The sequence below is a fragment of the Torulaspora delbrueckii genome, chromosome 7 (assembly GCF_000243375.1).
Source record: "Torulaspora delbrueckii CBS 1146 chromosome 7, complete genome".
NCBI classification, from domain to species: Eukaryota; Fungi; Ascomycota; class Saccharomycetes; order Saccharomycetales; family Saccharomycetaceae; genus Torulaspora; species Torulaspora delbrueckii.
Genome location: NC_016507.1, coordinates 738270 through 761337, shown reverse-complemented (window position 1 = coordinate 761337; position 23068 = coordinate 738270). Strand labels below are relative to the sequence as shown.

Genomic DNA, 23068 nt, shown 5'->3' with positions numbered 1-23068 from the left:
AACACTTTTATATGACGATTTTCTAAAAGTATTCTTCTTAATCATCGAGTATTTGATTATCATTATCAAAAAATTTTACTCGTCAAGTGTGATACAAAAGTTAAGGGCTCGGCGGTTAAAGATTTAAAGTTAAAGAAAACATACAACTCAAGAAGAATTCTAGAGGTTAAAAAGGTAGTGATAGGCCATGGATGCAATCGAGGCTATTACGAAGGATCTCTTTGGAGTTGCTCTTCCAAACCTGGAATGCGGTACAGGTGCGGCCATAAATGTGAACCATTGTTCAATGGATCTTCATCATTCGAGACAGTTCGGGACTTTATTGAAAATTGTTTCCAGTCGAGATCATACTATTAAAAATTTAGAAGTTCTCCAAGCAGTGATTCAGGTGGGAACGAGGCTCTCTAAGGCGAAATTAATCAGTAATAACTTTTGGTGGACTTTAATGGTCAGTTAAAAACTTAATATTACCCTTTGTCTTTCCATTTTCGATCAATATGCTAACAACATGATAGACCCTCAAATATGATCCTAAGACAAATGTCGAGATGTCCAGTGGTGTGTTGAACTTTCTCCTAAGTGGCGGACTAGAAAAAACAATCGTGATAGTTGGAAATATTTGTACTTATTAACAGAAATTTGTTACGGCGTGCCTAAATCCAAACAGTTGATTACGGATTTGATAGGATCAAGATATGCCGGCAAGATTGGGGAATTTTTGGACTTAATGAGGGACTTTCAACAGGTAAATATACTTATTGAGCTGCTATCGAATTGCTTCCCTAGAAAATCAACGCAAGAGGTGGGAGTTATCCACCCACCAACACTATGGGGGATGGAAAATGCTCGGAATGTTCAGTTTTTTAATAGCCAGTTGTATCCATTCCGTGGGAAACATGGAGATGATCAAGTGATGAAATTCATATGGGATATATGTCATGGCGAGATGGATAATTTGATCAGGTTGCATAACGTCACACTCGGCTCTTCCAGTAACGGAAGTGGTGGTAAACGTCTGAAAGTAAACAGCCACCATGAAGCCAATCAATACTGTTATATTCAGGCAATGTATGATAGCATCTTCTTGTGGGATGGAGAAGGTGTGTTCCTTGAGATGGATCGTAGACATGTTGACATCACAAAGAACCTTAAGGGGAAGGTTAAGATCAATGTGATTGGAAAACCTGGGAAATGTTTCAATTCAACGTGCAAGTCGTTTCTTGAGAAGTTTTCTAATGTGAAATGGTTAAAACTAGATGCCATTGATCAAGCATCCTGCGACAGATTCTTTTATGAAACAACGAATATTCGTAAGATAAGTGAGGTACAAACATTTTTGGCATTGAATCATACTGATGAAGATCCCCTGGAGTCAAATGAAGATATCACTGCGAGAGGTCTGCAGTATCAATCGGAAGCGACGGCACTGGAATTAAATGAACAACAATGTGAGTCTACCAACCTCATAGATAAGAGGGATCAATTAGTTACTCCAGAGCATTCCGACGTTAGAATTTGTACTGATGAGTGGGATTTCAACACGTCATCAGGAGAAAAAGGTACTGTGATGTCAAATACGCAAGGCGGTAAACAAGTGACACCTGAGCAAAGTGATGAATTGCTCTCCAAGAGCTCACGGTACGATGAGCAATCACCTTTAGTGCTTGCTCAGAAGAGGAAAAAGATAAGGGAGACCACCAAGACTTTGGAGATGTTGAAGAAAGGTTTTGCCTTGACGAGTAACCCACCATCGTCGAAAGGTGTTGACAGTAAGACTGTGGAAAGATCACCATCGCTTATGATAACCAAATTCGAGACAAACGTGAAAATATCAGAAAAGCCAACGGTAGTGGAAAAGAACAAGACCCCTAAGATCAAAGCTGTTAATTCTATCGGTGCGAAGGATATTAGTATTTTGAACACGATTTTCGGTAAGACTGATTCGTCAACTCTCAAGCGGTCCAAGAGGCAACAGAGATTGAAAAATTACAAGCCTGTGATCGAGGTACCATCGCAAGATGTTCCTGTTACTAAAGTTAGGAACCTCAGCAAGAAGGTGGCAGTTATTGAAAAAAATGCCAAGGAGGATACCAAAGAGGATACCAAGGAGGATACCATAGAGGATATCAAGGAAGATTCAAATAGTGAAAAGGGGAAAAGAATGAGGAAACAAGAAAGAGTTGAAAAAGAGGTGAAAATGAAGACGAGAAAACGTGTGGCAGATGAGAAGGCCGACCAACTGATGCAAGAGAAAAAACAAAAAATTAAGGAGAACCTAGCCGCCGAGAGTCCGCAACCCTCAGGAAAACATTCTCAGTCCAAAATAGAAAGTATCGAGAACCCAACGTTGGCTAACACAAGTCTGCTGGACTCTACAACAATGTTAGGTAATACTTCCGTTGCCGCACCAACTTCTCTTCCGATTCCCACTGGCAATGCTTTCACAGATAAACTGAACGAGCAAATATACAACTCGATCACACATTTTTACAACGAGATGATAAGCAAGATGGCAATTATAAATAAAGAATTGAATCACAAGATAATGAAGGAATTATCAGAGAAATACCAAAATTTGTTCCAAGAAATACAGAAAAGTTTTCAACATGACACTGAGGAAATGCTCAAATTCATGACGGAGATCAAAGATTTGATGAACCTCCCAGAAAACGAGCTTGTACGAGTCATCCGAAACCGCAAATTCGGACAACAAGCTCTGCCTTCAGCGGCTCAATGAAGATTAGTCCCATCGCTATATGTAATCTATTACCCTGGCTCTAGCGTACAGAATGACCACGCAAAAAAGTTTTCACGCATCGCTTTGTCGCGGCAACAACCTGTCAGCCTGAAAAAAATTTCATCAAGCACCATCATTTAATTGTCATTTGATCATGGTTTGTCAAGTTCTTCTTCACTTTTTAATTCTTGATTCAATAGAATTACAAGCAATTAAAGATGGATTCCAAAACCCCAGTCACTCTAGCTAAGGTTATCAAGGTTCTAGGCCGTACCGGTTCTCGTGGTGGTGTCACTCAAGTCCGTGTTGAATTTTTGGACGACACTTCCCGTACCATTGTCAGAAACGTCAAGGGTCCAGTCAGAGAGAACGATGTCTTGGTTCTAATGGAATCTGAACGTGAAGCTCGTCGTTTGCGTTAAGTTTTGAGGAAATTGCTTGCCATTAATTTTTATCAATTTTTTCCTTAATTTCTATTACTCCCCAAAAAAAATGCATGTTGTGTCGTTGTTTGAAATCTTAATGTTGTTGTGAACCCTTTTACTTTAATGTTTGAGAGCCGTTGGTTGAATATAACATAATTTCAATCTACATGGATCACAGTCGAGAGCGTTGAAAAGAAAAGATGGTATCGGAAGCTCCTCTTGAGGAGATAAGTTGAATGATCGAAGTCATTCAGACTTTTCTGGTCTACTTGAGAATTGAAGCGGTTCTGATGTTGTCTATATATTCAAGCTTGCTAATGACGACTGAGATTGATTGAATAGAAGATGTTTTGAAAATTTGTGAAGATCCAGGGGTCTACTCACCACTATGAACTAAAAACTTGCAATTATCATAAGCCTCAAACAAACTACGTACATGTATATCTATAAAGTCTTGTAATCCTGACTATATTAGTTGTCTTCCATTGGCTTTTTGTGCCAGCAGTCATTCAAAAACTGTATCCAACTATGCAATGTACGGGTCTTTAAATTGTGCCATCCGTTCACCACGCGCGAACGATCTGAAAAATACCTCGGCGGCTAATTTTTCAGATTTTCATTTATCGAGTCAAGCAATAAGATGTTTTTCAAAGGTTTGTATGTCGGTATCCAATCACGTGAAAAGTACGTGACCTATAAATCTTCGGACTATTCTTCAAACTCTAGAACCCTGGAAATACATCATTAAATCGAGCTAATGGTACTAGAAGATGGTACTACCATCCATTCATGCATCCAATGAAGGCAAACGCTCTCCAAAACGTAGATTTGAAGGGACTTTGAAGTCCAGTACCTCCAAAATTACTAAAAGTGGCTCTGACGATGGTGGAAATCATAAATATACTGTCGCTGATATTGACCAACTGATTCAAAATACCCCTGATGAAGATTGTGCAATGATAGATATGCAGGATGAGGATGATGTGCAAAATGTGTCAAAAATGCTATCAAATAGAAGGTCGAGCCTAATAGAAAACCAAGATGAGATACCCTTATCTCGAGAAGATGTGGACTCGCGAATCCCGACTTTGACTCCAACAAGGGTGAAGACTTTGTTTGTCGTTGATACAAACTTTCTTATCTCACATCTAGGTACATTGGAGTCTCTAAGGCGATTGGGACAGTCGTTTCATCATCAAATTGTTTTACCCAACACAGTTATACGAGAACTGGATGGATTGAAAAACTCATCGAGAGAGGTACAACTGAGTGAGGGAACTGAAAGCATAGGAAAACTGGCTCGTCGGGCCAATGACTGGATTTATAAGAATTTTGCAAATCTGAACTCAGCTGTCATGGGACAAAAATTGGGACAGGCCATCAACCCTAATTGTGTAAAGGATGATGCTATTCTTGATTGTGGCCTATATTTCAAGGAAAAAATGGACTGCTTTGTTATCCTCTTATCAAATGATAAGAACTTATGTGTCAAGGCCCTCACAGAGAATCTTTTAACGGTTACTTTCAAGAAAGGAATGACAGCAGAGTTGATCGCTTCAATGACTTATAATGAAAATCTATCGCTCTTTGGGCCCGGTGCCCATAATGATGAACCAATGGACGACACTCAGGTTTCGGCAGCGAATTTGATACAAAGAGCCGCCGAGGTATATCGTGAGATAACTACGGCTGTTACTGAAGCAATCATTCATGTGATTAATGATGAGTATGGCGAAGATGTTGACCTGCTAGGTTTTCAAGCGGACACTTTAACTGATCTACTATCCGCCACTCACTGCCTAGAGAAATTTTGGATTTCGGTTTTTGCTGAGTATTTCAAAAGATCAAGGATAAAGAAGAATGACTGGAAAGGGTTTCCCGATTGCCTCACTAGTTTGCCGACAAGTTTCGGTGACCTAAAGAATCTCGTCAATTTTTGGGGGGAGATTTTGAAGTACCTTTTCATGAAGAGATGTGACGAGGACAATGAAAATTTGGAAAAATCTATCCAATATTGGACACACATGAGTGCATTAGGGAGCTGACCCTTTCGATATTTTGACTTTCCTAAACTTGCGCTTTCTGCTTGGCGATTCTGATGAGTCACGGCCAGAAACTGGGCTCTCCAGCTTTACAGGAGATTCTGACTTGACCAAAGACGGGGTCGGCTCAAATTTTACATTCACATTATTTTCAGGTGGTTTATGGTTGAACACAACGGATTCCTGGATAGGTGCGAAATCAGAATTCATCTTTACCGCTTTCTTCTTCTTGGATGGGGAAGTCGGATGTAGCTTCTTGTAGTCTTTCAATTCTCTCTTCATCGTGAATAAAACATCGGCCACTTCCATGACCTCAGCTTGATCCAAAGATGTATCATCTGAACTTTCGAAGATGGCTCTCTTGACATTAGCATTTTCAAACTTTTCCAACGCTTGGTAATTATGGGAACCCTTTGGGGCCCACCTGTTTAAGGCTTGTCCATCATATGACTCTTCTAGGTGGTCTCGTAAGAAGGAAAGCGCCCTATCTTTGTCATCTATCATTTTCTCCATACTAGTCGACTGTTTTCGCAGTAAATCGCTACTGCTCAGGACATCATCCAGTAGCCTTCGAAGTAACATAAATGACAAATTGCCATCAGTATCAATAATTTCAGCCTTTAATAGAACTTTTAGCGCGGACGATATGCTCAGTGATAATTCTATGATCTTGCCCTTTTTCTCGAAGCTCAATCCAGAAGATAACTTGATAGTTTGAGAACGCAGATGTTTCTGTATTTGGCCGATTGATTTATCCAAGAAGCCTTGCTTTTGACACTGATCTTGTAAGCTATGAAAAGGAATTGAGGCAACATATGGTTCACTTAGCAATACAGGTATGAAACAAAACAGGATTGTGTCGGTCGGTAGCGCTAAAGCGCAAGTGAAATGGTTCAGTTTACTTACTGTAGAAGTAGACCAATTAGTTTCAACATTTCTATCGGTTACCAACGTTATCAAGGCATTGTACTCCATAGCTAAAGCCTTGAAAGCATCTTCAAATAGTAGGTAAGATACATTGTTGCGCCGTTCTTGTAAAAAATGAAATACTAATTTCAAAAAGAGCAGAAAATAAAAATTCATTTACGTGCGCTATAAAATCATGACTTAGTGCTCATCTGACATATCCTTCATTTCAAATGACTCAGGGACCGCAATGGGCTTCCTTTCATGCTCGTCAAGAACTAAATTTCTGAGTTTTTCCTTAATTGTGCTTCTCGTTTCACCAACTGCGGATTGGGCAACGTTTAACACTGGCCCCCATAGGCCAAGTCTATTCACAAAGTAGAAACCAGCACCAAGGATCAAAGTCAGCGTAACGAATAAGGGATTGCGGATTACTATCATAAATTCATTCCAACCAAGGACAACAATGATGATGTAGATCCATATTGGAATAGAATTAGTTGTCTTAATGATTGATCTCTTGCTGTCTAGGACTGTCACATTAATTTGTCTGCGGAATTGCTGCAAGACCTTCTCCTTTTGAACCTCATTGAGTATATGCGCAAATCTTCTAGAGTGGTAAATTCCCATATCATCCTGATAAAATTCGTCTTCTACATCGTCGGCAGCGTCAAAATTGGCGACTACTTCCACGTTGTCCGAAGTAGATGCAAGCGATAGCACGCCTAATACTTCGAGAGCATGTTCCTTGGCAATCCTGAAGGCTTGATCAATCTCCTCTTCGTTCTTCCAAAGCCTTGGAGAGTCATTGTCATCGTACCTGAATTTCGATTCGAATCTATCTCTCAAAATTCCCACCACAGTATCTTCCTTTAAATAATCATGCACCGTCACGTTCAACAAATGCCATGCACAATGACAAATTTGCTGATATATATCTTGGTTTTTCCCTTCAGATAAGCCAACTTGAAAGTCATAGTTGCCTTCACTCATCTCGTACTTTTCAAGAACATCTCGAATTGTTTGATGGAAGCCTTTCATCACTTTATCCCACACGTCAATCTCAGGGTTCGAAAGAAGACTGATGGTTGCGTCCTTGATCTTCAATGTGATGCCCTTCTTCGCACGCGTGATGATCGAAGCGATCTCATCTTTACGCAGTTTTTCAACTTCCTCTTTGAGTTGTTGTTCGAAGACATCTACGAACTCTCTCGACGAAGTAATGAACCCACCTTTATCAAAGTCGTCAGCAGCAGCGTGGAATTGATTTTTGACTGCGGTTTCAGAGGCCTCAGACCTCTCTGCGAACGACCTGTTACTTTTCCTGTCACCTACTTCTTTTTCCAAAGTCTGTATTAGAAGCTTCGACAAATTTTCCAGGAACATCTTAGCCGTTCCAGTGAAATCCTTGACCATTTCCCCCTCTAACTCATTCCTCTTCTCTAAATACTCAGTCTCAGCATACCTTGAGGCCTGCTCGTCGTACTCTTTTAAACATCTTGTTTTCAGCTGCTGCATAACTGCGATCAGTTTCTCCTTATCATCAATGGCGGTGCCAATTTCTTTCTGATATCCTGATCTAAAATTGGCCAAAGCTTCAGACGCTATTTCTTCCGTTTTAAACCGTGACACAAGGATTTGTTGCGTTGGTAAATCTAAATCCTTGTTGTTCTCAATTTGTTCCCAACAGTTCTCGGCGTATATCGTCCAACCATCCAAGGGTAAGCGATGATGATATGTAGGCTTGAAATAGAAAGGAGAATTATGCTCAAAAACAAATCGATCTCCCAATTTCTTGACATCTTGTTCAAACTCCTTTGGCTGTAGCAGCTTGTGTGATAATCCGACAAACTCTAGGTCGAAAAAATCCTTCAACGAGGCATCGGCACATTCAGCAGGCTTGCTTAGCTCTGACCAAATCTTTTCTAGTTCAGAGACTAAAGACTCACTCAAACTCGATAGGGGCGTTATTCCAACGTGATCTCTGATAACAAATAGCAATAGTATTTTGTGCCCATTCCTGTTTTTGCCAAATAGTGATAAGTTCACTTCGAAAACAGTCTTTAGAAGAGCCATATTATTTCCTTGATATAGACCAATTTGCTGCTCCCACATGTTGACAATTAGCACCTCAGAAACAGCAATGGCGAATAAAGCAGCTTTACGCTCAAAATCTTGATCTTCGCCTCTTTCGGCACCATCAGATCCTTCTACATCAAGCACAAAAAGGTCCTTTTCCTTGGCAGTCTGTACTGTAGCTGTATTAACGTTTCTTGTATGAGCTAACCAAATCCCCTTAGTTGTCTGCTGTCTCTTAAACTGAGCGTCCATAGTATCGAAAGAAGTGTTGAACAACATATTAAGCAATGTTGATTTACCACTAGACTGAGAACCAAACACAGAAATGACATGATAATCCAACCCAACATCACGACCAGATACCCATTGTTTAAAATACGTCAAGGTTTTCTCATGAAACCGCTTTTGCTCGTCAATCAGCTGAACAGCATGTTGATCATCTGCTGCTGCTGCCATTATTCAAACAGTTGACTAGCGTAGATAAATTCTTGATATTTCGTCAGCGTTTATGCGACAACTTGTGTAACTTTTGGTTGGTACTTTTCGCTAGGAGTTCGAATGAATATTACACGAAAAAACAACGAAAAGACAACGAACACCAATATACAACAAGATCTACTCGACAAGTTCCGTATTCAACCAAGCTAGTCAACATGAGCTCTGTGAATGCCAAGCTGCAAAAGACCTTACAGAGATTCCAGGATAGGATTGAGGCTGGAGATTACTATGAAGCGCATCAGACCCTTAGGACGATCGCTAATAGATATGTGAGAAGTAAATCCTACCAGGATGCCATCGATTTGATCTCACATGGAGCCCAATCCTTTTTGAAGGCTAAGCAGGGTGGTTCCGGTACAGATTTGGTTTTTTACCTGTTGGAAGTTTACGAAGTGGCCGAAGTTAAGGTTGATGATGTCTCCGTATCCAGGCTTGTTCAACTGTTGGTTATTATTGATCCTCAAGAGCCCAACCTCAAGGACGTGGTCACTGCCATGAACAATTGGTCTATCAAGTTTGGAGATTACAAGTTTGGTGACCCCTATTTGCACAGTGCCATTGGATCTGTATTGATTGAAGGTGGATTCGCATATGAAGCCGAAAGATATCTGATGTTAGGTCCTCACGAAGCCGTAAATAAATACATCAGCTTGATCTGGGACTGGTTCTATCAGGAAGATGATGTTGAAACCGTGGGTGATTTCTTCAGCAGGCCCATCTTTAATTTCTTGTTCATCTCCAACATATCATACGCATATGAGGCCAGGGATAAACTTTTGAATCTTTTAATTGAGAAACACTCACCAAAATTCCAAATAACCGAGAAAAATGGGTTCAAGATGTACTACTTTGATAACTTTGCCGATCTAAACTTTTTACAGTTGATCATATTGACTTGTCAAACCAAGAATGTCGATCTGTTCCATAATCTCAAAGAACATTACGGTGGGTCGTCAAGCAAATATGCTGCAGAGTTGGAGTTCTTGGGACAAGAGTACTTTGGAATAGTCGCTCATAGACAAACCAATTTCTTGCAGGACATGATGGCAGGTTTCCTGGGCGGCGGACCCAAATGAGACCAGGCCCTTGCAAGGAACGAAATAGAAAATAGAATGCATACCTAGATCATATATCCTTAACAATACTGGATTTGTTTAAAGCCTCTAGCAATTCTGGCCTCTTGGCCAGCAGTAGTTGCTGCTTTGCATCGACATAGTTGAACCACTTTCTACCTCTCTTGTTTGATTCAGGGTACTTTTCAGGTAATTCTGTCACTTCCATCTCGTAGAAATGAAACTCTGACCGTGGAGGATGTGATATCACTTCATCCTGGCTCTTACTAAAGCTGCTAATATCTTTGTTCCATTCCTTTGGCGGCCTCATGTCCTCAATGGTGCCCAAACTGTTAACAATGTTTCCGACGCAGCCAGCCTCCTCCCATGTTTCTCGCTGAGCAGTCAGTTTATAATCTGGTTCATCCTTTTCAACACCACCTTTGGGAAAGATCCAACGGTCTTTATGAGCTGAAGACGAAATCATCAACACATGTCTCTTGTCCTTAGAGAGACATACACAACCAGCCACTACTCGAGCACCCGTCTTGGCTGAATAGACCTGATTCTCCCTGCCAACACGAGACACTTTAGTACGCTCTACTTCGTGATTGTCCATTCTCGGTTCTCTTATTTTAAAGTTGGTTGTGTAAGCCTAAGAAGCGATGCAAAATGTATTATACGTAAAACTAAATGTATCAAACAACTACAAATCTCTGCTGTTCATCAAAAAACGTTTGGAAACTTCTCTTAAGATCAATGGATGGTAATAACCGTTTCAAATTCTCAATGTCGAATACATAATGATCACCGTTGGCGCTGATCTGAATGACCTGCAAATTGGTCAATTGGTTCCAAGATGAAAATGCGATGGGGTTCATTGAAGAGGCAAATGCATTCACATGATGGCTAGTTGTGTTTGTAAGTATGATAGATCCCTGCTCATCGATGAAACATGAAGGTGAAATATGTTGTTCATCCATTTGTTCCAAATTTAATGACTCCAGGTTTGGGAAGAAAAGACCATGAACCATAGCCGTTGAAGGCAGATCAAATTTCAACAATTTGATACTGAGACGTTCCAATGAGTTAGATTTAAGGATCAGTATTGGTGTAGACTGAATTGGTATCCAATTGAGAATTCTTGTTTGCTTCACGCCCTTTGGAATAAGACTAGTTCTGTAATAAGGCGTAGCGTCACTGGTTTCATTAACGGCTAAGTCTCGTAGAAATTGTAAGTTTTCCTTCAAGGAACTGCTTCTTCTTTCCGGAGATCCTGTCATCGCAGTTTCATCAAACTTGAATCTGTGACCCGAGAACCTTTCTATCCTAGGGAGATTCCAGTTCCTCAAAGAATGAACCTTAAAAAGATTCATTAGACCAATCTTCTGGGACTTAAACTTGCTCAATACGAGTGTCGAGAGATCTATAAAATTACAAGTCTCATCTCTGGTGGTCGTAGGCCTAACAAACCTTATTGTGTCTAAAACAGGGAAATTCAAGGTAAAACACTTCAAAAACCGGTCGAATACCGCCTGCGGATCACGGCCGTTTACCACCTTGTATACGAAAGCATCTATAGCCATATAATCGCACTCCAGTTCCTCTACCCAAGGAAAAGACACATTTAAATGATCAAACGCCCAGTCAGATGCAAACAATTCAGGTTTTAAAATACCAAACAAATCTCTACCGGCGTAAGCATTCTCACCACACTCGATCACCAAATGCAGAGGTACCTGACACTTCACAGATAACGACTCCAGGAAGTCACCTACAGCTGAAATGTCCCCGCAATATACAAGATCCAGTGCAACCGCACGATTAAGCAAACCGACGTCCGTGTGCTCATCGACAATGTACACAGGTCTCCCCAACTCAGAATCACCCAATTTCACTACATTCGAGTCACTGGCCAGCAATCTCGTCGACCTTGACATACATTTCAATTTTTCTACACTCTCTACCCCAGTACAATTCACAATTTGCCATCTATCTCTGACCCTTTTCTGTAACTCCACAGACTCCTTCAACGCATCTATCACATATCCAAAATCCACTACCGAAACATCTGACAGTCTTTCCAGCTCATCCAACACCAAATCTAAGATTTCGATGGGTACTCTATCCCCAAATACTCCACTCATTTCCTTTGACTGAATATGCTAATAACTATTTTAAGAACTTCGACAGATCATTCAAACAGATACATCCTTATATAAACGTAATCACGTAAATAAATATCAACAATATGTGACCCATAACCGTGTGGCTTTGTTGAAAGCACGGCACCTGCTGCGATGTGTGATCGTCAGGGGCCTTCTTTATTCAAGTTGGTATATAATTTGTGACACTTGGTCGATGCTTTTTTCTGGCGCCTTATAGATGCCGTCTTCGTTTTTTGACAAAAAGAGCCAAACTCGATGCCATGAGTCATCCACATTGAACGCTCATTAAATCGAGCCCAATTGAAGGGATAACCCCTCGGTAGAGAGCTCATGAAAGTTTAATCGAGGTATATGAGATGGCTGAGGATGCAAAATTACGAAAAAGAAGGAGAAAGATTGTCAGATCGTGTACTTTCTGTAGAAGGAGAAAACTGAAATGTGATCATGCAAAACCTATGTGTAACCAGTGCCTGGAGCGCAAGCTGCCGAATTGTCTTTATACGGATGACTTCAACTTCCAACTCACCACGGATGAATTGTTTAGTGATTCTCCCAATGTGGAGTTGATAAGACGGGTGAAGGAATTGGAGAGCAAATTGGCCATTAAGTTTGGTTGCGATAAACCGCGATCCTGTGCTAATAACCCTTTGTGGGGGTACCGAACTTTTATACAGGACCAAAGTCAGAAGATCATATTTGGGCCAACTTCTTGGAGGACTACAGTAATTGCTCAGGGTGAGAGGTTTCAAAGTGAATATAAAAAATTATGGGAGGTTATCTTACCTGAACGAGACCGGTGGATCCGTGAGCAGTGTGCGTCGCCTTTGGAGACTGTAATGCGGACCAAAGACAATGATAGCCTTGTAAATGAGGTTTGTAAGCAACTACCATCATTTTCAGAGATTAAGAGTTTTGTCGTTAGGTTTTTTAGTGATGACTACCACGACATGTTTAGAGTCCTGGATCGAGAAAAGACTTTGCAAGACTTGGAAGTAGGGTTTGTTCGGTCTGTCGATGATCCAAATCGTGTTGTAAAATTGATCGATCCAGAAGGAGATGGGAACTTTTTCAAAGTGGCTTTGATTCTCTGGATTCTGAATTTGCTCAAATACGACGATAATACACCACCTATCTTCCTAAAATTCTTTCTATCATTGAATGGTCTTGGTACTGCTTCTAGGTTTAATTTTTTTGAAAGGGCCCAGTTGCTAGTGCTTCGATTTCTCAGTAAAATCTACTCTTCTTACGTGTGCATTGGAACTTCACAACTCTCCAGTTTGGTCGCTGAACTTGTTGAATGCTCATTGAGCTTGGGCTTAGCGACTGTCGATTGGTGTTACAAGGATCAGGAACACCTTGTGGGACCCCTTTGGACATTGAAGAACGTCTGGTTCTGGACCCTGTACGCTGATGTCATGGTGTCTTTCGAAATAGGTAAACCCCTGCTTATCTCAGATGATCATTTTGATCCTGAGCTTCTGGCTAATTATCCTCATGACTCATCTGGGCTGTTATTAAGACGTCGTACTATGCTCTTGGAATTTTTACGAGCCTCTCGAATATGCATGAGGGAAATCAACCACAGGACAACTTCTGGTGATATAGGGTCAGCGATTGACCGATTGATCACATTTCTCAACGAACAGATGTTACCGATTCAATACTACACTTCACTTGATAAGATTAGGACGGTTGATTTCTTTGATGTGATCGTATTAGCACCAACTCTTGGTATGTTACAAAATTTCCACAACATTCAGCGTACTGGATTAAAGCTGAAGACGACATCAGTGACGAATGGTCTGGTAAAATTTGGTCTCTTATCGCTATCGTTATGCGTGAATACCATCCTGGGCGTCTTTGATAGAGATCAACACACTGATGGGGGCAAAGCCGCATTGAACATTGCGCTATTACTAGTGAACCCACTATTGATGAGGGTAGTTTCCGAGATCCATGCTGCCTTCTTTCACAAGATTTCTTTATTTGAGAAGGGTCTACTTAAGATCAACGACTCTAAAGAACCAATTGAACTTGAAACTTTGGAGATGCCTAAAGATCAATATTATTCTTTCACTGCCTCCATAGAAAAATTCAGGGAGATTACAGATCAACTTTTGAATCCCGCAAACGAAGAGGTACAGAAAGCGTTTACCAAATCCTACTCGATCACTACGACTTTAGCGTTAGAAAGTCTCAGCAGAAACCTGTTCGATATAGGTCGACAATCAAGAGAGATGGCTGAGAATTACTGTAATTTTGATGATAAATCCACCATCTCGCAAGATATGCTGGACCAAATGACTGAAATCTTTTGGAGTACTTACGAGCAGCAATCGCAGGATTTATGGTCGGTGAAACCACAAGGCTTTCATGGCTTTCAGCACGAATCCTTAGACTTTGATGGAACAGTTCCTAGTGAGAACGGCACCGTGGATCTCGATGGGGATATTTAATAGCTTAAATAATCGTGTAAATAGTCAACGGCTTGGCACTCTTTGCTCGATGGCTGAGATTATCACGTGAATTTTGCATTACTTGGCCTATATACACCGATTAGAAATCAACAAGGTTTGGCGAGATGAGTCAATAAAGAAGATAATTATTGAAGTTCGTCGTGTGGTGACTACAAGTTTCAAATGGCCGGCTAGAATAGCAGCCATATTCAAGTTTAATTGGAATTGGTTTGATTTGTCAAACATGGAGTTGGGAGACAATAAAGATGCCATAGATAGTTATGAGGATGAGAGAGATATACTGGATGGGTCGGATGGCCCAAAGGTCAAGAAAACAAGACGAAAGTTGATCAAGTCGTGTGCATTTTGTCGTAAGAGAAAACTTCGTTGTGATCAAAAGAAGCCAATCTGTTCAACTTGTTCGCAGAGAAGATTTTCAACTTGTATTTATCCCTCTTACGATGCAAGCGAGCAGATCTTTGGTCCCGAACCAGTTCAGATACCATCAGCAGAAGATGATTTGAGGCGAAGGATTGCAGAGCTAGAAACTAAACTGCGGGAAGCTCAATTATCCGACAACGAAGTCGAGAAAGTCCCAAATCCGTTGAGAGATCTTTTCTGGTTACAAACGAAGGATAATGGCAGAAGGATTATCTTTGGCCCCACAGCAATGAGAACGTTTGTAATGAAATCTAACAAATGGGGGTTTCTTGAGCTTTGGCGAAAGGTTAAGATTGCAAGAGATCAATTGAAGCGAAAGACAGGTCACACCATGCTAAAGGAAAACTGCCTGGTAGAAGTTCCTTTTACTGAAAGAACCACAAGCCACTTACCCTTGAATCTGGTTCAGGAAACCTGTGCGGCGTTGCCGTCCTACGAAACGATACTGAGGCTGCTAACGGTTTTCTTTGAGGAAAAGAATCTTTTCGAGATTAACGAAATGTTGGATCAAAAGAAGGTCATTGATGATTTCAGAGCAGCTTTTGTCGCAGGTCCTCCATTACCATTGACATCCGAAAGGCCAATCGTCAACATACTGCCTTTTGCGAAAAAGAACTATTACCCAGTTGGTGTAATTATAGGTATTTTATCACTGGTGTATTACCGCGTCAAAATCCCAACTGAGATTGAAAGATTCTTGGTCTTCTTAACCGGGTTGTCCACAGCAAAAGTCATGTATGTTGAACGTATTCAAATGCTCTTCCTAAGGTATTACTACCGGGCCTCTGTTAGCGGTTGTCCCGATTCGAGCCATTATATGATACTCGTTAACTCTTTAGTTCAAGAAGCAGTGCAAATGGGGCTAAATCGGCCCATTCGTACTGTATTCAAAGATCAGGAAACCCATGTTGGTAGGCTCGATATCTTGGAAAATTTGTGGTGCTGGATATTAATTGCCGATTTTGATGTTGCGTTCCATGGAGGACAATCTCTGCAAGTGACCCCCGAGCTCATTCACAATGACAACTTTTTCAATGACGACTCTAGGACCTCGTACGGGCTGTTGAAAAGATTCTTAAAAATGGTGAGACCGATGGTACACTCGGTTTATGGGAAATATAAACCAGACTTGGAAGCTCATGAGGAGAAGATCATCGATTTCATAGAAACCGAACTGCCGCCAATCTGGTTTCTAACCGAGGCCAAACGCGTTGATGCGTTTTCCATCGTCGAAGAAAGAGTACTGTGTCATCTCTTATCTATGCTGTTATCATTTAACGGTTTACGATTCTTGGTCTATGGTGAGGTGTCCGCCAGGTTGAAGAACGGTGGTCTACTGACATCAATGATATCGTTCATCGTCTGCATCAATTTACTGCACTACGCACACGAGCAGGACATGAAGAGCTGCCCTCCTCTGACACAAAATGACTCTAAAGAGTTGGGCCCTCATTTGACCCGTGCCGTGACAACTACGGCGAAATTGCTCGCACGAGCGATCTCGATGTTCTATGGTATAGCCTATTATAAGTTGACTCTTTTCGAAAGTGGCTTGATGATAGCCAACCCGCACATAAATGAACAAATTTGTGACTTCAAGACACTGCGGGTTCAGTCAGACATGCATCTATCACTAATGGGATCCTTCGAGTTATTTCGAAACATGTTTGACGGCCTGTTGAGTGATAGACTATTCAGAATGAACGCACTTCGATCCTACTCCCTAACCATTTTTTTCACCATGGAAAGAGTCGGCAGAGTAATCATCGATAAAGTGCTTGAGTATAGAACTAGCGCCGAAAACGCGTGGATTGCGCAGTTCCAAAAGGACTTGACCCCTGAAGATCCCGGTTTTATTCTGAGTGCTGACGAGCCCATGCCGCCAGCCTTGCCCATCAACGAGGATGAGATCAAGCCAGACATGGCGGGATTAATATCTGAAGATTTCTGGGCCAGTTACAACCTTGGCTTGGAAGAGCTCATGAGCAAAGCGGACACTGATAAAATGTTTTCCGATTTCATGCTCTGGGATTAACTTAATCCAACTGTAAATATGTTGTTCGTATAGTAAGTAGCGTAGCGTAGCGTCGTGATAGATTTAGCAAAGAGAGAAAAAACATAAACATTTACCAGACAGACTGTCCAACCAGGAAATGATGATCAAATCGACCCTGATCTACAGGGACGATGGTATGTACAAGCGTATATCCCCCACAAACGTATGAACAAGTTTACTAACCCTTCCCAGGCCTTCCATTATGTGCATCGGTAGACGACGACAGCGATCCAACCTTGACAGAGCAAAAGAAGAAGATCAAGATGGTCGTTTCAAGAATGACCCCACAATCCGCAGAGGAAGCCACTTTGGAGAGTGGTGACTACGAGATTCACTATTTGAAACTCGCCGTAGTCGTCTATTTCGTAATTTGCGAAAAAGGATACCCTCCAAACCTAGCCTTCTCATATCTGAACGACGTTGCACAAGAATTCGAACACTCCTACGGACTCGAAAGCACCAGACCTACAGTAAGACCATATGCATTTGTCAGTTTCGACAATTTCCTACAAAAGACTAAAAAAACTTACAGTGACAAGAAAGTACAGGACAACCTAGATCAATTGAACAATGAATTGCACGGAGTCAAGCAAATCATGTCCAAAAACATAGAAGATTTACTCTACAGAGGAGACTCCCTTGACAAGATGAGTGATATGAGTGCTTCCTTAAAGGAAAGTTCCAAGAGATACAGAAAATCCGCACAAAAAATCAATTTGGACCTGTTGATAAGTCAATACGCACCAATTGCCATTGTTGCCCTATTCTTTGTATTTCTCATCTGGTGGATCTTCCTAAGATAAAGCAAGAAACAGCCTTCTATATACATAACATGATCGATCTACTTTGTTCTCCCCTCCGTTGCGTTTACTTTTTCACAGGGGTGAACGAGCGAGCCTGCCGAGCGTCTGGCGAAGCGATCATTATTACTATATAATCAGCTCGGTTTGTTCAAACGCTTTCCACTCTGGAGTTGTCGTATGAGAAAAAATAAAGGCCGAGTATTAAGGATGGACTCCCTATTACAAAGGTTTGAATTTGTCCGCGTGCTGGATTCGAACCCGCAAACAAAAGTGGTTTCTTTACTGGGGCATATCGACTCCCAGCATGCTATTGTAACACTTGAGAAGACGCATTTTAACACTGATGATGCCCGGTGTTCGTGTGCCGATGCTGTGCAAGAGACCCGTGAAATTGCAGCCAATGATATCTATCATTGGGCTGTTGCGCTGTTGAAGCAGGATATTCAGACCAATCCGGCTGCCAAGGTGAACGTCATTTGGCCTGCTACACCTGTTCATGTCCGCAAGTATTCGCAGCAGGCTTTGCATCTAGTGCGTGAAAGCCCGCAATTGTACGAGCGCGTTGTCGCACCATGGGTGAAAGAGCAGGCTACGCCAGAGAGATTACGCTGGGTTCATGACATCTTGTACAACGGAGCCGAACAAGAGCGAGTGGTATACCGTGATTTTACGGGTGCAGAGCACGGCAATGGCAATGGCAAGAATGATGGATTTTTGGTGTTGCCCGATATGAAATGGGATGGAGTTTCTTTGGATGCCCTGTACTTGGTTGCGCTCGTGTATCGTGACGATGTGCGCTCGTTACGTGATTTACGTCCCCAGCATCGTGAGTGGCTCATTGCATTGAACAATCGTATTAGAGCTGTTGTTCCGGCTTGTTACAATTACGCTTTGCACGCTGACGAATTGCGTATCTTTGTTCACTATCCTCCAAGTTACTATCATTTCCACATTCATGTGGTGAACATTAGACACCCTGGTTTGGGCGATGGGATTGCAGCCGGAAGAGCTGTGCTACTGGAAGATGTGATTGAGTCGTTGGGATACTTGGGCGAGCTTGGGTTCATGAATCGTACGCTCACTTATGTAATGGGCGAAAATCATGAGCTTTGGTCGCGCGGTTTACAGGACGCGGTGGCCCAGCAGCTTGAAAAGGATGGTATACCAAAACGTCCGCCTGTCTTGAATAGGGAGTCGAGTTAAATAGTAAGTAGTAATGAGTCAAGTATATGGTGATTTGACCAGGTATGAGGAGGCTCTAGGGCGTTTGGTCGAGTCTGTGGATCAATTCCGGCCGGATCTGAGTTGTGCGAGAGAGCTTGTCGAAGCGGACAGAGCGTTAGGTAAGTCATTGGACAAGTTTGGACTGTACGATGAGGTGGATAAAGAGTTGCAAAGGCTCGATAGGGAGTCTGAGAGATTGAATAGACATACGGCGAGGACTTTGGAGACTTTGGATGAGTGTTATAGGGCGTTGAGTGCTCTGCCCATGTTGGAACAGGTGAAGTTTGAACAGAGGAAAGTGCTGGAACAGCGCGGGAGGGTTAACTCAGCTGTGTTGTTGGAGTATGCTACTAAATTGTCCAAGTTTACAAAGGCACCAGCGGGGGTAGCTGTGGGTCCCAATAATTTTGTATGGCCAGCTGAGGATGCATTGAGAAGGGGCCAATTGGCAGTGGCTGCATTGCATAGCGAAGAGATAACATTGGGTTCCACTGGTGAGCGCAGTGGAAGTGTTGAGTCGAGCGAACCAGTTCAGCCTAGTGAGTCTGCTGAACCACGGAAATACGAACCGCGTCGGGTTGAACCTGCCAAAGAGGAAGCTTCGGAATCGCCGGTGGATTTGGACCTTGATCTGTTTGATCCAGATGAGTTTTAGAGTGAGCGTGATTCGTACCGGTACGAGGCCTCGGATACATTATTGGAAGGAGCTCGCGCTCGAATATGTAACCAAGGGCTGTAAGTCGCCCAACGGGAGCCGCGGATGTTGCTTCTACCTGATCCATCTGGTCGATGTGATTCGCCTTCCCCGAGATTCAATACAACTGAAGGTTTTAGTCAAAGAAGGTCGAGCCGCCTCTTAAATTACGCTTCGAATGCCCGAAGCCAGCTAATTTAATTGTAAGTAGCTATTTATCGATAACTGCTAAAACTCATTCTTCTACCGGGATTGGCCGCTAGCTCGTCACGGAACCGCTGGAACGCAACAGCCAATTTCTCCTCCTCAATCTCAAGTCCATTCTTCTCACGCCATTCGTTATAATCTTTGCAGAAATCTTCCCAGGCCTCCTTGGCTTCTTCCATATGGTACGAATCGAATGCAGGAATACCAAGGTTCATCTCCGCTTCGCTCCCATTCTTTTCCTCGTAAGCATGTTTGTCGCTGATGATGTCGCCTAGAGATGTTGATGACGTTGAAACCTGCTTCTCCAGCTTCTTTTGCTCCATGATTGCTTGCTCCTTTGGTTGCTTGGACTTGCAGAATTTTACTACTTGGCGAGCATAGGGTCCCTTGAACAATACAAGCGTTACTATGATCCCGATGTGTATGTAGAAGAAAACCGATCCCCATGCTTGTAGAGACTTCTTCCAGTCGAGAATAATGAATGGCTGCACCATGAATCCACATGCCAACTTGATAACGTAAAAGCAGACCGCATCATATACCCATTTGTAGCGCAAAGGTGTGACTCCATCGCGATCCATGAAAATTGGTCTGAGATTACGTCTGTAAATCTTACCGCAGGTTTGATACAATGCACCAGTGGCAAATGTCAAGTAATAACCAGGTCTTGTTCCATGCCAAAATGCTGATGTTAAAAAGGTGAATAATGTGGACCGGAACCCGGGTTTCTTGCCTTTCTTTGCTACACGCAAATACACGTAGTTCTTTAACCATTTGTTGGTGTTCATGTTCCAAGCTTCTAGCAGTTCCCGCGTGCTTTGTGCCATTTCAACGTGCCAGATATCGATATTTTGCACACGATTCCATTTAATCGTTTGAGTTTTCTTATCAAACCCATTGTAGCCTAGACCACATAGGATACACGAGGCTTCTGCAATCGTCCATGCAGCGTAGTATTTGAACCTGAATGACATCCCAAGGAAGTACATGTAATTAATCCTGTAAAAGAATGATTTTTGCATGAATTTTTCAAAATTTAACATGTAATCCACGTTGACATATTCTGGTGACTTGACACTCAAAAACATCCATCCAAGACCCTGGAGCATTTTCCAGAATGCCAATTTTCCATTCTTCGGTATCTGCCGCCTTTGATCAGGGTGTAACCGCCGACGTGGCTTTTTAGATTCGGGCAAATCATGGAACATTTCACAGTTTAGCCAATTATCGAAATCTGCAAAGTCAAAACTGGGCCCTGTAAGCAATGTTGGGTAGAAATATGCATACGCCAAAAATTTCAAAACTGAAGGGTGTTTAGTAATGGCCCGGCTCTTTTGATAGTCACTCAATTCGGCTTTCTCCTTAACGTATGAGCCATCGTGGTACGACCAGGCAAATGCAGTTAATTTCATCACCAGGACCATTTGAGATCCAGTAATGTCAACACCAGTCTCGCCAGAAGGGTTCAAAAACTGGGCATGTAAATGGTTAAAAGCCAAATGGCCCATCAGAAAGATAAAATTCAAATGTGGCATGAAACTTGATTTGTAAAACCTCGAGATGACATACGTGAACATAGTACTGATGAACAGGGTTCTAAAACCTTCATAAAGATTCAACACACCAAACAGGTATAACATCGACACACCAATAATGTAGATACATTTCAAATTGATTCTCTTATCTGGTAATCTCTTAAGGATAGCATTGAAGGGGAATGATCCCAAGAGGCAGATCGCATACCTCAGCATAAAATCATTGATACCGAATCGATTGGATAAGCTGACCAATGCTGCATCGATCGGGTTGTACATCCTGGTCGTGGTGTTTTAATTGACCAGTGAAGTTCAAGATATCACGTACTTACTAGATATTTGTCTTCTTGTGGTCTCTATTGCTCAGCGATCTCGTTCTTTTGCTCAACAAACAGATGCATAAACGAACTTTCAAGAGAGAGCAACCTGTTAGGAATCCAGCTTAACGATCTAGTTGGAACAATTTAATAGTTGGTGGACATTTCGTATACGGTATATCCAAAGCTTAAAGACTTAAGTTGAAAGAATTGATTACAAAAGGATAGCATACAAATGTTGACAAGAACCCTAGCAGGCAGAGGCCTGATTTGTAAGGATCTGTCCTCCACTATAACAAGGAGGTCATTTATGTCTACTGCTGTAAACTCATCCTCTTCCCCTACTGGGATTGTGTTCATGAACATGGGAGGCCCCTCTACCGTCGAGGAGACCCAAGATTTCCTTTACCAATTATTCTCAGATAACGATTTGATACCCATTAGTAAGAATTGGCAACCTACATTTGCTAAATACATTGCTAAGTTCCGTACTTCAAAGATTGAACAACAGTATAAGGAAATCGGGGGTGGTTCACCCATCCGTAAGTGGTCAGAATATCAGGCAGCTAAGGTTTGCGAGATATTGGATGAGACTTGTCCTGAGACTGCTCCTCATAAACCATATGTGGCTTTTCGTTATGCTAAACCATTAACTCATGAAGCTTACGAGCAACTCCTCAAAGATGGTGTGAAAAGAGCTGTTGCTTTCACTCAGTATCCGCAGTTTTCCTATTCAACTACTGGTTCCTCGCTCAACGAATTGTGGAGGAAGATCAAGGAACTGGACCCAGATAGAACTATCTCATGGTCGACTATTGATCGTTGGCCTACTAGCGATGGGCTAACAAGTGCCTTTGCGGAAAACATCAAAAAAAAACTGCAGGAATTCCCTGAGGATATTAGACACAAGGTTGTTCTATTGTTTTCTGCTCATTCTTTGCCAATGGACGTTATCAACACTGGTGACGCTTACCCAGCAGAAGTCGCCTCAACAGTAAACAAAGTCATGGAAAAGCTTAAGTTTTCAAATCCATACCGTTTAGTTTGGCAATCTCAAGTCGGTCCTAAACCCTGGTTAGGAGCCCAAACAGCAGCTATTGCCGAACACTTAGGTCCAAAGACTGATGGACTTCTGTTCATCCCCATTGCTTTCACTTCCGATCATATCGAGACACTTTTTGAAATTGATCTGGAACTTATCGACGAATCACCATACAAGAGTAAGTTCAAGAGATGTGAGTCTCTGAACGGTAACGAAACCTTTATTAAGGGTATGGCAGAATTGGTAAAGGAACATTTAAAGTCAGGGGACTTGTACTCAAAACAACTACCTCTAGATTTCGAGTTAGGTAAATCTAATGACCCAATAACTGATGCGTCCGAGGTCTTCGGTGAGCACGCTAAAAAGTAAATTATTGATTTAAATTC

The 23068-nt window shown here is 41.9% G+C and overlaps 15 protein-coding genes across 15 annotated transcripts; 10 read left to right on the top strand and 5 right to left on the bottom strand.

The window, feature by feature from the left end:
- Window positions 1–187: 187 nt before the first annotated feature.
- RED1 (Red1p) lies at window positions 188–2737 on the top strand (the record flags this gene model as incomplete). The annotated part of the gene is made up of 2 exons (XM_003682948.1): window positions 188–452; window positions 537–2737. 2 exons carry the CDS (start codon window positions 188–190, stop codon window positions 2735–2737), a joined length of 2466 nt encoding a protein of 821 aa, XP_003682996.1.
- Window positions 2738–2955: 218 nt separating this feature from the next.
- On the top strand, window positions 2956–3159 carry TDEL0G04170 (40S ribosomal protein eS28; the record flags this gene model as incomplete). Its single annotated transcript, XM_003682947.1, has 1 exon — window positions 2956–3159. One exon carries the CDS (start codon window positions 2956–2958, stop codon window positions 3157–3159), a length of 204 nt encoding a protein of 67 aa, XP_003682995.1.
- A 773-nt stretch (window positions 3160–3932) lies between these two features.
- SWT1 (mRNA-processing endoribonuclease) lies at window positions 3933–5207 on the top strand (the record flags this gene model as incomplete). The annotated part of the gene is made up of 1 exon (XM_003682946.1): window positions 3933–5207. One exon carries the CDS (start codon window positions 3933–3935, stop codon window positions 5205–5207), a length of 1275 nt encoding a protein of 424 aa, XP_003682994.1.
- Window positions 5196–6179, bottom strand: NEJ1 (Nej1p; the record flags this gene model as incomplete). The annotated part of the gene is made up of 1 exon (XM_003682945.1): window positions 5196–6179. The coding sequence occupies one exon, from the start codon at window positions 6177–6179 to the stop codon at window positions 5196–5198; it is 984 nt and encodes a 327-aa protein (XP_003682993.1).
- A 132-nt stretch (window positions 6180–6311) lies between these two features.
- Window positions 6312–8645, bottom strand: SEY1 (dynamin-like GTPase SEY1; the record flags this gene model as incomplete). The annotated part of the gene is made up of 1 exon (XM_003682944.1): window positions 6312–8645. One exon carries the CDS (start codon window positions 8643–8645, stop codon window positions 6312–6314), a length of 2334 nt encoding a protein of 777 aa, XP_003682992.1.
- Window positions 8646–8842: 197 nt separating this feature from the next.
- GET4 lies at window positions 8843–9763 on the top strand (the record flags this gene model as incomplete). Its single annotated transcript, XM_003682943.1, has 1 exon — window positions 8843–9763. The coding sequence occupies one exon, from the start codon at window positions 8843–8845 to the stop codon at window positions 9761–9763; it is 921 nt and encodes a 306-aa protein (XP_003682991.1).
- Window positions 9764–9812: 49 nt separating this feature from the next.
- DDP1 (polyphosphatase DDP1) lies at window positions 9813–10358 on the bottom strand (the record flags this gene model as incomplete). Its single annotated transcript, XM_003682942.1, has 1 exon — window positions 9813–10358. The coding sequence occupies one exon, from the start codon at window positions 10356–10358 to the stop codon at window positions 9813–9815; it is 546 nt and encodes a 181-aa protein (XP_003682990.1).
- A 79-nt stretch (window positions 10359–10437) lies between these two features.
- BOP2 (Bop2p) lies at window positions 10438–11886 on the bottom strand (the record flags this gene model as incomplete). Its single annotated transcript, XM_003682941.1, has 1 exon — window positions 10438–11886. The coding sequence occupies one exon, from the start codon at window positions 11884–11886 to the stop codon at window positions 10438–10440; it is 1449 nt and encodes a 482-aa protein (XP_003682989.1).
- Window positions 11887–12263: 377 nt separating this feature from the next.
- On the top strand, window positions 12264–14363 carry PDR8 (Pdr8p; the record flags this gene model as incomplete). The annotated part of the gene is made up of 1 exon (XM_003682940.1): window positions 12264–14363. One exon carries the CDS (start codon window positions 12264–12266, stop codon window positions 14361–14363), a length of 2100 nt encoding a protein of 699 aa, XP_003682988.1.
- Window positions 14364–14607: 244 nt separating this feature from the next.
- On the top strand, window positions 14608–16839 carry YRM1 (Yrm1p; the record flags this gene model as incomplete). The annotated part of the gene is made up of 1 exon (XM_003682939.1): window positions 14608–16839. One exon carries the CDS (start codon window positions 14608–14610, stop codon window positions 16837–16839), a length of 2232 nt encoding a protein of 743 aa, XP_003682987.1.
- Window positions 16840–16960: 121 nt separating this feature from the next.
- On the top strand, window positions 16961–17663 carry SEC22 (SNAP receptor SEC22; the record flags this gene model as incomplete). The annotated part of the gene is made up of 2 exons (XM_003682938.1): window positions 16961–16994; window positions 17053–17663. The coding sequence occupies 2 exons, from the start codon at window positions 16961–16963 to the stop codon at window positions 17661–17663; spliced, it is 645 nt and encodes a 214-aa protein (XP_003682986.1).
- Window positions 17664–17840: 177 nt separating this feature from the next.
- TDEL0G04070 (uncharacterized protein) lies at window positions 17841–18866 on the top strand (the record flags this gene model as incomplete). Its single annotated transcript, XM_003682937.1, has 1 exon — window positions 17841–18866. The coding sequence occupies one exon, from the start codon at window positions 17841–17843 to the stop codon at window positions 18864–18866; it is 1026 nt and encodes a 341-aa protein (XP_003682985.1).
- Window positions 18867–18879: 13 nt separating this feature from the next.
- MED4 (Med4p) lies at window positions 18880–19542 on the top strand (the record flags this gene model as incomplete). The annotated part of the gene is made up of 1 exon (XM_003682936.1): window positions 18880–19542. One exon carries the CDS (start codon window positions 18880–18882, stop codon window positions 19540–19542), a length of 663 nt encoding a protein of 220 aa, XP_003682984.1.
- Window positions 19543–19796: 254 nt separating this feature from the next.
- Window positions 19797–21602, bottom strand: ALE1 (lysophospholipid acyltransferase; the record flags this gene model as incomplete). The annotated part of the gene is made up of 1 exon (XM_003682935.1): window positions 19797–21602. One exon carries the CDS (start codon window positions 21600–21602, stop codon window positions 19797–19799), a length of 1806 nt encoding a protein of 601 aa, XP_003682983.1.
- A 273-nt stretch (window positions 21603–21875) lies between these two features.
- HEM15 (ferrochelatase HEM15) lies at window positions 21876–23051 on the top strand (the record flags this gene model as incomplete). Its single annotated transcript, XM_003682934.1, has 1 exon — window positions 21876–23051. One exon carries the CDS (start codon window positions 21876–21878, stop codon window positions 23049–23051), a length of 1176 nt encoding a protein of 391 aa, XP_003682982.1.
- Window positions 23052–23068: the final 17 nt, after the last annotated feature.